Raw genomic sequence first — 17,308 nt, forward strand, 5'->3', positions numbered from 1 at the left:
AGGGGCGCCGGGCGCCGCCCCCATCGCGCTGTTTTCGCATGAAATCTGGCGCCTGCGCTGTGTAGTACTGTCTGGTGCAGGTGCAGTGAGCTCTGGCCGTCTGACCTCCGATGCAGTCTTGCAGACTGCGCCTGTGCGGCCGCCCTGCTTGTGAATCCCAGCCCCGCACTCTGCATAATGCATAACACCCTGCGGGGCTGGGATTCACAAGGTGGGTGGCTGCACTGGCCGCACAGGCGCAGTCTGCAAGCCTGGCTGTGACGTCAGAGGGCCGGAGCTCACTGTGCCTGCACCAGACAGTACTACACAGCGCAGGCGCCGGATTTCATGCGAAAACTGCGCAATGGGGGTGACGCCCCTGAAGATTTGAGTGACGGCAGTGTGGCGTTTCAAGCAGGGGGGTGAGGACCCGCCTCCCTGGTGAAAGACAGGTATTTTGGAGAAGTTCTAAAACGCTTTATTTTGGGAATACATGCACCAAAAACTAAAAGAGCCACCTTGTTAGAATGCAGCATTACTGCTGCACAAGGTGGCTCTTTTAGTTTATAACGGCTGGAGGGGGTGACAGTGTCCCTTTAAGAGTTTTTTTAGACTTTTATATTCACCCTGGTTGCACTGATTCCACGCTCCCTCCACACCATCGCCATTCCCTAAATGTGTCCATAGATGCTGATGTTCTGTCTGATGATGTCTTGGCGTCACACACCAGAAACCTTTTTTAAAAACTTATTTTCCGAACGTTTTGAACCCTTCCATAGTTTGTGAAGTCTCTTAGTTGTGCCGCCTCCAGGGCCTTACAGAAGAGTAGCCAGGTCTGACACTCACCTCTGTGCCTGGAAGTTACCTGGCCTCGTCATGCAGCTGATCTGCCGGGAACCCAACCGGTCATATACTAATGACCTACTCTACAGAAAGGCCATGAATGTTAATGTCCCAGAAAACGCCAACATTTCCATTATGAGTGACGACTCATTAATGTACGGAGCCGTAGACGGGCTTCAATAGACAATATCGGTTTCTTGGGCATGATCATTAGCGAATTAGTTGACTGTGGTCCTTCAGATCTTCCTAAAATAACTGTGGTTGAAGAAGTAGGAGCCACGCTTTTTCCTGAAACCTTCTATGGAAGTAGAATAATTTTGCACCAGTTTTGTCGATGATGAAACCCTTGTTCTCCTTGATTACTGTCACAGCCACATCCAAACCTTCACCTGCTTGTTCTGACCTGCTTTGCTCCAGGATTTGCACGCCTTCTTGATTTTGCACTTTTTTCCTGGTTGTCACACTCTCTCCGCATGTCATAGACTTTTTCTTTGTACGGCATGAGAAGAAATTACGTCTGCCTTTCTGTCTTACGAGTGATGGTGATTTCTGGTGGTTGCCTTGCACTGACGTGTCTTGCTCTCTCTTGCCCCGGTGATGCGGGCGCTGTCTCCGATGCATGCTTTTCTGAATGCCTCTTTGCAAGTCCAGCAGTTTCCTGCGTTCCGTAAATCGGTAAGACCCAATCCATACCAACGTCTTCCCATAAGGTCAAGATGTGGTCTGTGGTTTATCAGCCATGATGTTATTGTCTACCAAGGTTCCTTACATTGGACCTTTTATATTTTGCTAAAATGGTCCTCAAAAAGTTGTCTGGGTGTTGTGGCAATCAGCTGTAGGCTTCAGCAGGCGCTTAATTCTCCTGCAGCGCCTCCACAGGGGTAATTAAAGTATTACATGATGCCCATTGACAGCTGTTCACATGATGCATGCATGCATGGGTCCGCTCGAGACAGTTGTGCTCTTTCTGGTCACGCTCCGTAGCAGGTCCAAAAGTGAATGTAATAGTGCCAGAGAATATTAATGGAAGTTTATACTCCAAACAAGAGGGGGTATACCGTAAATAGTCTGAGGGTCTTGCCTGCTCCTTGTCCTGGAAAAGAATGCAAATCACAGCAAACTCCAGGAAGGGTCCTGAACACTTGGTGAGCTTCCTCCTAAATCTACACCTATATCTAGTGCCACATTGTTGCATCCTGGAGGATCCTGTTGACCGGTGTTCAGTCCTCTCTTTAGAAAAGGATTTACTGTCCTTAACGACGTGACGTGCTGGTGGGTTATGATCCCCTGTAAACACATGTCCGGATTGCGATTTACAGGGTCATATTCACCGAAGCACCAGCTCATAACTGATCTGAACAGCGGCCAAAGCACGACCTGCACCAACGTGTGTCTATTTGTGGTCTCCTGATTACTAGCAAAGGCCAAGCTCTGTTTCATTGTAAAAAAGGATCGTTGGAGTAAGCGGAGGCTCGTAGCGAGACCCTCGACTTTATGTGAGACAACTGGCTGCTGCTCCACTCCCATCTAAGCCCCTCTGCACCCAGCACCAGGCCACATGCCCCCCCTAGATGAGGAAACAGCTGCTCTGTCCCACAATAGGAGAGAAGGTCTGAAGGGGGGGGGTTGAGGTTAATTCTCACAACAAAGTAATCTCCAAAACTCATTGTTTCCTGCTATTTGTGCAGTTAATCCCATAAGATTACATGCACAGAGGGAGAAAGTATTATTGATTTAATCGGTCTTTTATGTTGACTGCATTTTCTTAAGGCCCCGTCTCACTTAAGGTACCTTCACACGAAACGACATTATAACGATATCGCTAGCAATCCGTGACGTTGCAGCGTCCTCGCTAGCGATATCGTTTCGTTTGACACGCAGCAGCGATCAGGATCCTGCTGTGATGTCGCTGGTCGCTGAATAAAGTCCAGAACTTTATTTGGTCGTCCGATCGCTGTGTATCGTTGTGTTTGAAAGCAAAAGCAACGATACCAGCGATATTTTACACTGGTAACCAGGGTAAACATCGGGTTACTAAGCGCAGGGCCGCGCTTAGTTACCCGATGTTTACCCTGGTTACTAGCGTAAAATGTAAAAAAAACAAACAGCACATACTCACATTGCGTCCCCTGCAGTCTGCTTCCTCCTCTGACTCAGCGCCGCAAAGTGAAAGTGAAAGCAGCACAGCGGTGACGTCACCGCTCTGCTCTCACTGTACGGCGCTCAGTCAGTCAGGAAGTGGACGCAGGGGGACGTGAATGTAAGTATGTGCTGTTTGTTTTTTTTAGATTTTACGCTGGTAACCAGGGTAAACATCGGGTTACTAAGCGCGGCCCTGCGCTTAGTTACCCGATGTTTACCCTGGTTACCAGGGGACCTCGGCATAGTTGATCGCTGGAGAGCGGTCTGTGTGACAGCTCTCCAGCGACCAAACAGCGACGCTGCAGCGATCGACATCGTTGTCGCTATCGCTGCAGCGTCGCTTCGTGTGAAGGTACCTTAAGCGATTTACCAACGATCACGACCAGCGATATGACCTGGCCGTGATCGTTGGTAAGTCGCTGTGTGGTCGCTGGGGAGCTGTCACACAGACCGCTCTCCCCAGCGACCAACGATCAGGGGAACGACTTCGGCATCGTTGAAACTGTCTTCAACGATGCCGAAGTCCCCCTGCAGCACCCGGGTAACCAGGGTAAACATCGGGTTACTAAGCGCAGGGCCGCGCTTAGTAACCCGATGTTTACCCTGGTTACCAAAAAAAACAAACAGTACATACTCGCCTTTCGGTGTCCAGGTCCCTTGCCGTCTGCTTCCTGCTCTGACTGAGATCCGGCCGTACAGTGAGAGCAGAGTGCAGCGGTGACGTCACTGCTGTGCTCTCACTGTACGGCCGGGAGTCAGTGAGAGCAGGAAGCAGACGGCAAGGGACCTGACGGACATCAGAAGGCGAGTATGTACTGTTTGTTTTTTTTTTACATTTACGCTGGTAACCAGGGTAAACATCGGGTTACTAAGCGCGGCCCTGCGCTTAGTAACCCGATGTTTACCCTGGTTACCAGTGAAGACATCGCTGGATCGGTGTCACACACACCGATTCAGCGATGTCAGCGGGGCCTCAACGACCAAAAAAAGGTCCAGGCCATTCCGACACGACCAGCGATCTCGCAGCAGGGGCCTGATCGCTGGTACGTGTCACACATAGCGAGATCGCTATGGAGGTCGCTGTTGCGTCACAAAACTTGTGACTCAGCAGCGATCTCGCTAGCGATCTCGCTATGTGAGACGGGGCCTTTACACGCTTTTGCACTAAGGAGGAGGAGGAGGAGGAGGTGAGCTGTGAACATAGTGAATGGTGGGTCCTGTGTATTCATCTGTATATAAAGGAGTTATCAGTCATTGTACAGGAGGAGGAGGAGGTGAGCTGTGACATCACCTAGTGTGAATGGTGGATTCTGTGTTATCTACTGTATATAGAGGTGTATCAGTCATTGTACAGGAGGGGGAGGTGAGCTGTGACATCACCTAGTGTGAATGGTGGATCTTGTGTTATCTACTGTATATAGAGGTGTTATCAGTCATTGTACAGGAGGGGGAGGTGAGCTGTGACATCACCTAGTGTGAATGGTGGATCCTGCGTTATCTACTGTATATAGAGGTGTTATCAGTCATTGTACAGGAGGAGGAGGTGAGCTGTGATCATAGTGAATGTGGATCCTGTGTTATCTACTATATATAGAGGTGTTATCAGTCATTGTACAGGAGGAGGTGAGCTGTGACATCACCTATTGTGAATGGTGGATCCTGTGTTATCTACTATATATATATAGAGGTGTTATCAGTCATTGTACAGGAGGAGGAGGAGGTGAGCTGTGACATCATCTATTGTGAATGGTGGATCCTGTGTTATCTATTGTATATAGAGGTGTTATCAGTCATTGTACAGGAGGAGGAGGTGAGCTGTGACATCATCTATTGTGAATGGTGGATCCTGTGTTATCTATTGTATATAGAGGTGTTATCAGTCATTGTACAGGAGGAGGAGGAGGAGGTGAGCTGTGACATCACCTATTGTGACTGGTGGATCCTGTGTTATCTACTATATATAGAGGTGTTATCAGTCATTGTACAGGAGGAGGAGGAGGTGAGCTGTGACATCACCTATAGTGAATGGTGGATCCTGTGTTATCTACTGTATATAGAGGTGTTATCAGTCATTGTACAGGAGGAGGAGGTGAGCTGTGACATCGCCTATTGTGAATGGTGGATCCTGTGTTATCTACTGTATATAGAGGTGTTATCAGTCATTGTACAGGAGGAGGAGGTGAGCTGTGACATCACCTATTGTGAATGGTGGATCCTGTGTTATCTACTGTATATAGAGGTGTTATCAGTCATTGTACAGGAGGAGGAGGAGGTGAGCTGTGACATCACCTATAGTGAATGGTGGATCCTGTGTTATCTACTGTATATAGAGGTGTTATCGGTCATTGTACAGGAGGAGGAGGTGAGCTATGACATCACCTATTGTGAATGGTGGATCCTGTGTTATCTACTGTATATAGAGGTGTTATCAGTCATTGTACAGGAGGAGGAGGTGAGCTGTGACATCACCTATTGTGAATGGTGGATCCTGTGTTATCTACTGTATATAGAGGTGTTATCAGTCATTGTACAGGAGAAGGAAGTGAGCTGTGACCTATTGTGAATGGTGGATCCTGTGTTATCTACTGTATATAGAGGTGTCATCAGTCATTGTACAGGAGGAGGAGGTGAGCTGTGACATCACCTATTGTGAATGGTGGATCCTGTGTTATCTACTGTATATAGAGGTGTTATCAGTCATTGTACAGGAGAAGGAAGTGAGCTGTGACCTATTGTGAATGGTGGATCCTGTGTTATCTACTGTATTTAGAGGTGTCATCAGTCATTGTACAGGAGGAGGAGGTGATCTATATATAGAGATGTTATCAGGTGTTGCAGTCCTGTCTGTTTTGATAATGAGACTGCTGAAAAGTCACGTGTACATTACAGGAAGTGTGAGTCTAATATTATAAATAGATTGTGATATGGAAAATTGACAAAAAACTTTAAAAATTATTTTGTTAAATTCCCTTTAAATCACCTGAATATGTAATTTCAACAATTAATTATTTTCATTACTAGTGATCAGTCTTAGGGTATGTGCACACGTCAGGATTTCTTGCAGAAATTTTCCTGACAAAAACCGGACATTTATGCCAGAAATCCGCATGCGTTTTTTTTGCGTTTTTTCATGCGTTTTTGACGCGTTTTTTGTGCGTTTATTGTGCGTTTTTTTTCCAAATGCATAGAATTGCGGAAAATCCGCAAAATTAATGAACATGCTGCTTTTTTTTACAGCGATGTTTTTTTTCGCAGAAAAAAACACACCATGTGCACAAAACATGCAGAATGCATTCTAAATGATAGGATGCATAATGTATGCGTTTTCAATGAGTTTTTATAGCGTTTTTATCGCGAAAAACAAGAAAAAAATGCGAAAAAACCTGAACGTGTGCACATACCCTTAATCCAACTCTCTTAACTGTACAATCCACAGTGACCAATCATAAAAAAGAACGTCTAGAAATATGATCAATACACTCCTGACGTGAGAGAGTTAAAGGGGTTGCGTGGGATTGGAAAAACATGGCTGCCTTTATCCAAAAAACAGCGTCACCCCTGTCTGCAGGTTGTGACTGGTATTGCAACTTTGCACCATTTACTTCAATAGTCCTGAGCTGCAACACCAGACACAACCTGTAGACAGGGTGGCGCTAGTTTTAAAAGAAGGCAGCCATGTTTTTCTAGTCCTGGCGAACTTATTAAAGTAGTTTTAGACTCCACGATAAATTGGCCAGGTATAAAAGCTCTCAAACTTTTTACTAAATAATGCAATGAGCATCACATGTCCCAGAGGGCCACACTATTATAATAATCGAGGAGCAGGAACCCGCTCTATCTGCCCTACTGTTATAGGAGCCCGCTATATCTGCCCTACTGTTATAGGAGCCCGCTATACCTGCTCTACTGTTATAGGAACCCGCTATATCTGCCCTACTGTTATAGGAGCCCGCTATACCTGCTCTACTGTTATAGGAACCCGCTATATCTGCCCTACTGTTATAGGAGCCCGCTATACCTGCTCTACTGTTATAGGAACCCGCTATATCTGCCCTACTGTTATAGGAGCCCGCTATATCTGCCCTACTGTTATAGGAGCCCGCTCTATCTGCCCTACTGTTATAGGAGCCCGCTATATCTGCCCTACTGTTATAGGAGCCCGCTATATCTGCCCTACTGTTATAGGAGCCCGCTATATCTGCCCTACTGTTATAGGAGCCCGCTCTATCTGCCCTACTGTTATAGGAGCCCGCTATATCTGCCCTACTGTTATAGGAGCCCGCTCTATCTGCCCTACTGTTATAGGAGCCCGCTATATCTGCCCTACTGTTATAGGAGCCCGCTATATCTGCCCTACTGTTATAGGAGCCCGCTATATCTGCCCTACTGTTATAGGAGCCCGCTATATCTGCCCTACTGTTATAGGAACCCGCTATATCTGCTCTACTGTTATAGGAGCCCGCTATATCTGCCCTACTGTTATAGGAACCCGCTATATCTGCCCTACTGTTATAGGAGGCCGCTATATCTGCCCTACTGTTATAGGAGGCCGCTATATCTGCCCTACTGTTATAGGAGGCCGCTATATCTGCCCTACTGTTATAGGAGGCCGCTATATCTGCCCTACTGTTATAGGAGGCCGCTATATCTGCCCTACTGTTATAGGAGCCCGCTATATCTGCCCTACTGTTATAGGAGCCCGCTATATCTGCCCTACTGTTATAGGAACCCGCTATATCTGCCCTACTGTTATAGGAGGCCGCTATATCTGCCCTACTGTTATAGGAGGCCGCTATATCTGCCCTACTGTTATAGGAGGCCGCTATATCTGCCCTACTGTTATAGGAGGCCGCTATATCTGCCCTACTGTTATAGGAGGCCGCTATATCTGCCCTACTGTTATAGGAGCCCGCTATATCTGCCCTACTGTTATAGGAGCCCGCTATATCTGCCCTACTGTTATAGGAGCCCGCTATATCTGCCCTACTGTTATAGGAGCCCGCTATACCTGCCCTACTGTTATAGGAACCCGCTATATCTGCTCTACTGTTATAGGAGGCCGCTATATCTGCCCTACTGTTATAGGAGGCCGCTATATCTGCCCTACTGTTATAGGAGGCCGCTATATCTGCCCTACTGTTATAGGAGCCCGCTATATCTGCCCTACTGTTATAGGAGCCCGCTATACCTGCCCTACTGTTATAGGAGCCCGCTATATCTGCCCTACTGTTATAGGAGGCCGCTATATCTGCCCTACTGTTATAGGAGCCGCTATATCTGCCCTACTGTTATAGGAGGCCGCTATATCTGCCCTACTGTTATAGGAGCCCGCTATATCTGCCCTACTGTTATAGGAGCCCGCTATATCTGCCCTACTGTTATAGGAACCCGCTATATCTGCCCTACTGTTATAGGAGGCCGCTATATCTGCCCTACTGTTATAGGAGGCCGCTATATCTGCCCTACTGTTATAGGAACCCGCTATATCTGCCCTACTGTTATAGGAGGCCGCTATATCTGCCCTACTGTTATAGGAGCCCGCTATATCTGCCCTACTGTTATAGGAGCCCGCTATATCTGCCCTACTGTTATAGGAGGCCGCTATATCTTCCCTACTGTTATAGGAGCCCGCTATATCTGCCCTACTGTTATAGGAGCCCGCTCTATCTGCCCTACTGTTATAGGAGCCCGCTATATCTGCCCTACTGTTATAGGAGCCCGCTATACCTGCTCTACTGTTATAGGAACCCGCTATATCTGCCCTACTGTTATAGGAGCCCGCTATATCTGCCCTACTGTTATAGGAGCCCGCTATATCTGCCCTACTGTTATAGGAGCCCGCTATACCTGCCCTACTGTTATAGGAGCCCGCTATATCTGCCCTACTGTTATAGGAGGCCGCTATATCTGCCCTACTGTTATAGGAGCCGCTATATCTGCCCTACTGTTATAGGAGCCCGCTATATCTGCTCTACTGTTATAGGAGCCCGCTATATCTGCCCTACTGTTATAGGAGCCCGCTATATCTGCCCTACTGTTATAGGAGCCCGCTATATCTGCCCTACTGTTATAGGAGGCCGCTATGTCTGCCCTACTGTTATAGGAGCCCACTATATCTGCCCTACTGTTATAGGAGCCCGCTCTATGCCCCCTCAGACATGTGCAGCCTTCATTAGCCAGCGCAAGGTTTTCATCCACCATCCTGTGGTCCAGGCTGGAAGGCGTCCATAGCTGTATACTGACACCATCTCTCCTGACAGTAATGAGGCAAAGCAGGAGACCGAACCCGACATCGATGTTTGGGAGATCCTCCGTAAAGCGCCTCCCTCCGAGTATGAGAAGATCGCTTTCCAGTACGGTATCACCGATCTCCGGGGGCTCCTCAAACGTCTGAAGAAGATGAAGAAAGAGGAGAAGAAGAGTGAAGGTGAGAGGAGGAGGTCTAGCACACAATCGTCCTAAAGTATACGATAAGTGAAAAATGGACGATCAAGTCCAATGGCCACAGATTAAAGTAAACCCTGAAAATGTCCATTCTGCTGGCTGTATGTTATAGCGGAGGACTTGCTAAGCAGATTACACATAACTTGTAGAAATAGATTCAGTAGAATATTTATTGTATTAATTTAAACTTCATTCTGGGCTTAGGAGTCCAGTGGGCGGACCTAGACTGTCAGTCTCTTAGTAAGACTGCCCACTGGACTTCTAAGCTCAGAATGAGCAGTGTTTTCAATGAGTAAAGAACAAGTTATACTGAATCCTTTCCAACAAATCTTTATATCAATCTGCTCAGCTTCTGCTGCTCCGTGACATGCTAACTGGATGACAAGTGAACTTTATTTAGTAAAATGCGCCCAATGTATTAAGAAGAGCTCGCCTCTCATCTTTTATGCTGCACATGGATCAGAAAATAAAATCCACACAGATTTCTGATCTTTATGATGGTCTTCTGGGATAAACTGCAGTAAATGTGTCAGGTCCTTGAGACCCCACATCTCCTTCTAAGCTATACGGACTTTTTTAAAAAATGGGGGTCAAGAGCCAATAAAAAAAGAAAAATTTAGTGCAGATGTGATGAGGTGCCACGGACCACCACATCCAGGCGGCCAATTAATGGAGAATTTAATTTGCAGTAAATTGTGTCCAGTTCATGGAAACTGACCTTTTTAGTTTACTGTGATTGTAATTTGCTTTGCTGATGTCAAAATTCCAAAAATAATCCGACATTTCACAACCGCTTGTTTGTTACATGATTGTGTTGTTTTAGCTACAGAAGTTTAGAATTGTGCAAGTGTAACCGCCCGCCCGGCCTTTCACCAAACTGCAAATTGCATGAATGTAGGACAGTATCTTTTATTTGCACCACAGATTATTATGGGTCTGGTCCTATGCAGGAAAACCTTCGGTTCTTGAGTCCTTTTCGAACTCTGGAATGTTGAGGAGAACGAAGGTAATGATCCCAATAACTCTCCCACTTCAAGGAAACGTCTCGAGTACAATGGGGCCTTATAACTTTCTTAGTTAGCACCATAGTTTTGGAATCCAAGAGTTGTCTGTCTGAAGCCAATGGCTCAAAAAGACAACCTTAGGCAGACGTGGTCCTAGCTGCTGTTTCTATCAGCTCTCAAAGGGACCCCGGCCTTTAATTTTATGCCCCTATACAGGGATGTGGATATAGAACAGGGCCCCCTGGGTTATGTCCGCAGAGTAGCTGCTGGCTATAGGAGTGAAATTAAGGCAAAGATAGTCAACTATTGAGGTCACTAATGGGAAAGGCAAACACGGGACCAAATCACATGAAAAAACAAACAAACAAAAAAGTTAGAAAGGCCGAAGTCAAAGCCTGGTGGGACAGCAAATCAAAGTCATGATCAAGCCACATGAGAATCAGGAACAGATCAGAACGAGAGATGTCAGAGGTAAACTACTCAGAACTTCTAGCAACTCCTAGTGGTATAGTGGGAGTTTAAGTAAGATGTGGTTCTGCCCCATTAACCACTTCTGCTGAACTCCTGGACAGCACACATCGTTTCTGCCTGACTGGTACCACAAGTACCAGCCACACTAGTATCTCACTCTGGACAATGTCTGCGCTACCCAGAGATACAGGCCCTGACACCCCGTCCATCACCAGTGCCACCCACAGGGTGAATACAGAGGTGCCTGCTGGTACAAGAAGACATGACCAGAGCATGACATCACTCTTCTTCCATGATCACGATGACATCACTCCAACAGAAATCCATTTCCAGTGATCAGATTTTCTATTCCCAATTTGCAAATGATCCCTGTCAGATTGTAAAGCTTTACTGAAAATCTGATATCTATGGCTTCACACGTGATGGCAGTAAGTGGAAGACTTGTTTCACCGACAGCTATTTTTCCCGACTCCTCCGTAAACATTCATGCCCGGCTTAGGTATGCATCCTTATTTCAATAGAAGAAGGTAAAATGCCTCCAGGCAGAGGATCCGCCACATTAAAACTCAACAAACGAAAATTGATAGAGAATCGGGAAGGATCTGTCAACAGGAAATCGTCGTCCGATCCTCCTGCTGAAACTGGAACAGTTAGTTAAGACTTGCACCTGCTGACCTTGACAGATGCCGCTCAGGCTGCTCACAAATTATTGCTGTTTTGGGTTGTGATATTCTTTACCTGTCACTGACAATTTTTGTTCACTCCATGTTTTTAGCTTTCCTGAAGAAGCTGGATCCCGCATACCAAGTGGACAAGGGCCAGAAGATGAAGCTGGTCGTAGAAGTGGCAAATCCTGACGCAGAGGTGAAATGGCTGAAGAACGGTCAGGAGCTCCGCGTTACTGGAAGGTGAGATGGTCCTATGAATAGGACCTGATTATGGGAAGACGGGCCGAGTAGTACAAGTCCACTTCCCACCCAAAATCATGAATAGGACCTGATTATGGGGAGATGGGCCGAGTAGTACAAGGCCACTTCCCACAGAAAATCATGAATAGGACCTGATTATGGGGAGACCGGCCGAGTAGTACAAGGCCACTTCCCACAGAAAATCATGAATAGGACCTGATTATGGGGAGACGGGCCAAGTAGTACAAGCCCACTTCCCACCGAAAATCAAGAATAGGACCTGATTATGGGGAGACGGGCCAAGTAGTACAAGCCAACTTCCCACCGAAAATCATGAATAGGACCTGATTATGGGGAGACGGGCCAAGTAGTACAAGCCAACTTCCCACCAAAAATCAAGAATAGGACCTGATTATGGGGCGACGGGTCGAGTAGTACAAGCCCAGTTCCCACCAAAAATCAAGAATAGGATCTGATTATGGGGAGACGGGTCGAGTAGTACAAGCCCACTTCCCACCAAAAACCAAGAATAGGACCTGATTATGGGGAGAAAATATCTGTCAGTTATATAGCTATAATCTCATCTGTGTGTAATAATTGATGGGACGCATGACATGACCAGTCCTAGAATTTTTAACCCACATATCGTCTTCTCTCCTTCTTCCCTCTATTATTGGCCATCTTCCTTTGCGCCTTGATGGATTGATCTGAATCGGTTACTGATCCTTCAGCAAGTAAGTTCTCCAACATATTCTCAAGATGTCCGTGTGTCAGACGTCTGTATCGTGAGATCCTATCAAGTCAGCGAGGGCTAAATCTGCAGGATCCTAGCACAGCACCTGCCTCTATTCTTACTGATTCACGTCCTGTTCTATCTCGTCTCCATATACTGGGATGTGTGAGTGCATGTGTGTGCACAAATATTTTCTACAAGTGCATGCACTCATTTGCCTCCATATGTCTGTACGGTTTGCTGTCACTTGCAGCTGCCCACCGTGGAACGGCACAGCGCCACACTGTGCCGTGGCCACTCTTGGTACTGCAGCTCAGATTACATTCACTTCAATAGGAGCTGCTGTAGCAAAAACTGCACCTTTGTAGCAGTATGCCATCAAAAAAAATTACATGCTTTAAGTTCAGGAGCCTACACAGATCCTGAGAATTAACTGCTGCACAGTCTTTCCTTGCAGTTTTGGCCGGTCCTCCACCGTGCAGGGGAACCGCAGTGTGGCGCTATTAAAGCCAAGCATATGCTCCTTTTTCTTTATGACATCCTCCTTTTATGTAAGACAGATTAGTCCGAAATAAGGAATCTCGGTCCTTTCTCAAGGTTAAAGGGAACGGTGTGAAGAGGAGGATGTGTGATTGTCCTCAGTCTGGAGACGTCAGCCGGTTCTTTATCACTACTTGTCACCAATTTAATTTTACCCAGCGCTACATACCCGTGCCATCCCTAATTATCTGCCGAAGTGCTTCACGTAAACCCGTCTGAGGCGGAGGAGAGAGAAGCTGAAAATCCCTGCGACCGACTCGTCTATAGTCATGGTCACACCCGTATGTACATGGCCAAGGCAAGGTGGCTAGCTGGCGCTTCCCATTAGCAACCAGCACACAGCCACATGCCCAGCCATATTATTGATTAGCCCAGAGCCCCATATGCTAATCTATACTCTGACCACCCATCTATAATACCGCACTGTCGACCCTTTTTTATACCATGAAGCCCTGGGGGTGTAAAAGGAGCGGCCCTGATGCCTGAGGAGGCATGGGTATTGGGTATTTCACAGTGCAATTAAAGGGATTCTCTATTTTGACAAAAAAGAAGTGATACTTGTCTTATTGATTCCCCTGGCTCTCTATTTGACAGGTCCCCTGCCGGTCTCTGCTTCCTATTCCCTCTCAGCACACAGGAAATGACTTCATAGCCAATCACTGGCTGCAGTGGTCATCCACCTCAGCCTGTGATTGGCCTCACTGGTCACATGATCCTGTGTGAGGCCATTATTGCTGTAGTAGGAAGTAAAGACTGGCGGGGTACTTCTTTTATTTAGTTTTTTAACCATTCAACCCCCACACCTTGCCCTGATAAACTGGGCAATGTGCAGTTCTGCAGCTCATACGGATGGGCTGCAATACCAAGCATAGCCCATAGAGGCGCTATTTCTTGAAAAAAATACTTTTTTTTGTAATTTTGTGCATCTCCTTTAGTGTCACCGCCCGATATGTGAAGGCACGCGGCAGCAGCAGCCAGGAATTGCATAGACCTAACCTGTTAGCCCTTCGTGATGTTCACGTTCTCATTTTTATTTCTCAGATACATCTTTGAGAGCATCGGGAATAAAAGGATTTTGACCATTAACAACTGTTCGCTGGCGGATGACGCGGCATACACGTGTGTGATAGGAGAGGAGAAGTGCTTCACGGAGCTCTTCGTCAGAGGTTTGTATGTCACATAAAGTCCGCCAGCCCCGGGGTGATCAACGTCATCCGTGGTAATGATCCGGGGGTTGTGTTTCCAAAGACATTCAGAGCAGCGCAATATTGTGCATACCAACGTCTCCTATCCATCAATATCACCATGCTGATGGTTTCCATGTAACAGCAGGAGCTATTTTGCCATGACACAAAGGAACAGGTTCCTAAAAATAGGTTAAAAACAGCAAAAAGATTGAGAGATATTTAGCAAAGGTGCGAGACTTTGCACAGTCACTTGTGATCGTTTGTTGCATGAGATGGAAGGTGTCAGATGTGTCCACATTGCATTAAGACTTTTTTCGTTTGTACGTTGTGTTACATGCAGCCCCTTCTATTACAGTCTACAGCATAACGTGTCGCTCCACCTAATCATATGCATTGCGTGGTCTAAACCTGCCCCGTTTTTGGAAACAGGTTCTTCTTCCTAAGGATTTTAGCAAATTGCATGGTTTTCACAGTGCAATGTAATCACGAGTGCACAGGTCACTTTCCACACAAAATCAACTCATTCATGATTGAATAATGCAATGTCCCGTGTTCTCGTACAGAGCCGCCGGTGCTGATCCTGCGTTCCCTGGAAGATCAAGCGGTGATGGTCGGAGAAAGAGTGGAGTTCGAATGTGAGGTGTCAGAGGAAGGAGCGCAGGTGAAGTGGTAAGTGACTGTGGACCATAGTGTGATGAGGATACATATGTATGTCTGTGGCCCGATACACCAACACTGCGTTGTCCGCACCATTCTGAATTAGGATGAGCCAAACTCGAGAAGAGGTGAGTGCATGTCCCGGCTTCCGGTCGGGGGCTGCAGGACATTTCGGTGGTAATTTACTGTACTTTTGTGGCATGAAATACGATTAGTTTATCAGCTACACCCATCTCCTCCTGGCTTAGCTCCATCCCACCTCTGCTGAGCTGGCCAGGACAGGCATAAAAATGCCAAACTGCACAAATTTTCCGGACCTATGATATCACCATGACATTTCAAACCGTGTTACAGCTGAATTCTGACAAAATCGACATCAATATTTTCTGAAAGGCATTATCTAATCTTCTTTCTTGAGGAGTGCACCCGCTCCCCATCCTCCCAACTTCCCGTTTGCCGGGGGCGGTGCGCTGATGATGGACAGCTTGGTCCAGTGACATGGCCTGAACCGTGCACACTTCCATGTTGCAAGTAGAGGCAGCTTTACCTATGTAGAATCAGAGGAGCGCAGGGGGACTCCGGGTTCAGAGCAGCGCTTGCAAGGTTTACAGAAAAAAGAGCTTGTAAAAGAGCAACAAGCTGTACCTTATAGATTTAAAACAAATGTTTGCAAACAGAGAGGATTTTCAATGAGATGTCAATTGCTTGTATTTATGAGCACTTTGCAATTTTACCCATTTAAGGCTGGTTTTACACTTGCTGTGTTTTTTTGGCCCATTTTTACAGCCCCAATGCATTTCTATGGGGCTGCAAAAATTCGTAGGATCACCGTACGCTGTAAGGCCGCGAGGGCCGTATTTACGGCCATGAAAAAATCTTGAGCCTGCTCTATATATTTCTCGGCTTACGGACACGGCCCCATTGTAAATCAATGTGCCGTGACTTCCGGTTTTGCGGGCCGCCGTTTTTTTTTTTTCCAATACTTTTGTTATAGTATTGGGAACCTGAAAAACAGCGATCCGCAAGTTTTTTGCGGTCCGATATTGTGGCAGACCTTGAAAATTGTGGTGATACTGCCAGCAAAAAAAGCACGCAATAATGGGCCGCAAAAAACCCAGGAAGTGTAAAAGAAGCCTAACCCATATTGGTTGGGAACCCCTTGTAAAGAGCAGCCTCCAGGACATCAGTCCATCGACCTGGGTCTTATTTCAAGCACCCTTGTCATATGGCTGAATTTGATAAGAAAGGATGCAGCCATGCTTGTAATACAAGGACAGCTCGAGTCCTCCAGGCCAGGCGGCTGCTTGTACGAAACGGTTCTTCTTTCATAGTGGGGGAACGGACGGGCCGGGTGTATCCACAGAATGACACATCTGCTTTGTTGTGCCTTGCTGCATCATCATTAATGTTTATTGGAAAAAAACAAGGAAGAAAAGATTGAGAGGAGGTAGCGATAGTGCGGGAATGATGGCAGCAGAGGGTGAGGGAGCTGTTCTTGCAGGAGAAAGTGACTTTGCTCTCTTTATCAAAATAATGACATGTAATGGGGAGTATTATGCTATAGGGGGAATGGTATAAATATACATTGGGGGGGTGTCCTATTTTGGAGAAGGTAAGACGTACTCTGATATGATGTCAGCCTCCGGCCAGGAATTCTGTCCTCTTGACCCTCTGCTACGTTGCAACAGGAACCTTTGGCCTCGGTACGTGTTTACACCCTGTCTTTTTAATTATGAGTTTGGCCACCATGGTAGTTTGCTGTTACACGGAGAAGTAGCGCTCACATGCCAGGAAGCGAGTCTTACACCTCTCCGAAGAAGTGTTGGCATTTTAACAAACTCTTTTGCACCGTTCCTGCGGCCCCTGATAATTATAACAGAGTATAGGTTTCAGCATTTTAAATAGCCCCTCGCCGCAGGGACCCATGCGCTCCTCCGCACACATCGGGATGTCGTCTTAATTATGTCAGGTCACAGCTGCCAGAAAGCGTCTTCCATTAGCGCAGGCTCGGAGAAGTAAAGGAAGAAACCTTGTCAGCAAAATGAGTCTGAAAGGCACCTTGCCTGGAGGTCTGCGAGCTGCGAGAGCCCCCCGGGCATCAGTCTGTCACCCACCCTGAAATCGGATACTTCTCCCACTTTGAACTGTTTTTTCCTGGAAATGTCGAGACCCTTTTCTAAATTTTACAGCGTCAGCAACTCAACACAACATAAACCTGTAAGACGTCAAGATGTTTTTTTTACTTTGGGATCAGTGGAAAATCAGTTAATCCCAGGGTGTGGAACAGCCGAGGTCCCAAGCAATCCTCTGCAGATCTAGGCAACCGGTGTCCACTCCTGCTACAGCGCCTCCGCAGGGGAAAGGATGCATTACATGCGCCAGTGTTAAAGCATTTTATAC

The 17,308-nt window shown here is 46.7% G+C and overlaps 1 protein-coding gene across 1 annotated transcript in view; it reads left to right on the forward strand.

Moving 5' to 3' along the window:
* Positions 1–17,308, forward strand: part of MYBPC3 (myosin binding protein C3) — an 80,576-nt gene that overhangs the window by 31,167 nt on the left and 32,101 nt on the right. Inside the window, exons 8-11 of the mRNA XM_077286760.1 lie at positions 9,225–9,391; positions 11,659–11,791; positions 14,106–14,230; positions 14,815–14,920. Coding sequence (XP_077142875.1) covers positions 9,225–9,391; positions 11,659–11,791; positions 14,106–14,230; positions 14,815–14,920 — 531 coding nt within the window. The remainder of the gene's footprint in view (positions 1–9,224; positions 9,392–11,658; positions 11,792–14,105; positions 14,231–14,814; positions 14,921–17,308) is intronic.

This window comes from Ranitomeya variabilis, chromosome 2 (assembly GCF_051348905.1).
Source record: "Ranitomeya variabilis isolate aRanVar5 chromosome 2, aRanVar5.hap1, whole genome shotgun sequence".
Taxonomy (NCBI): Eukaryota; Metazoa; Chordata; class Amphibia; order Anura; family Dendrobatidae; genus Ranitomeya; species Ranitomeya variabilis.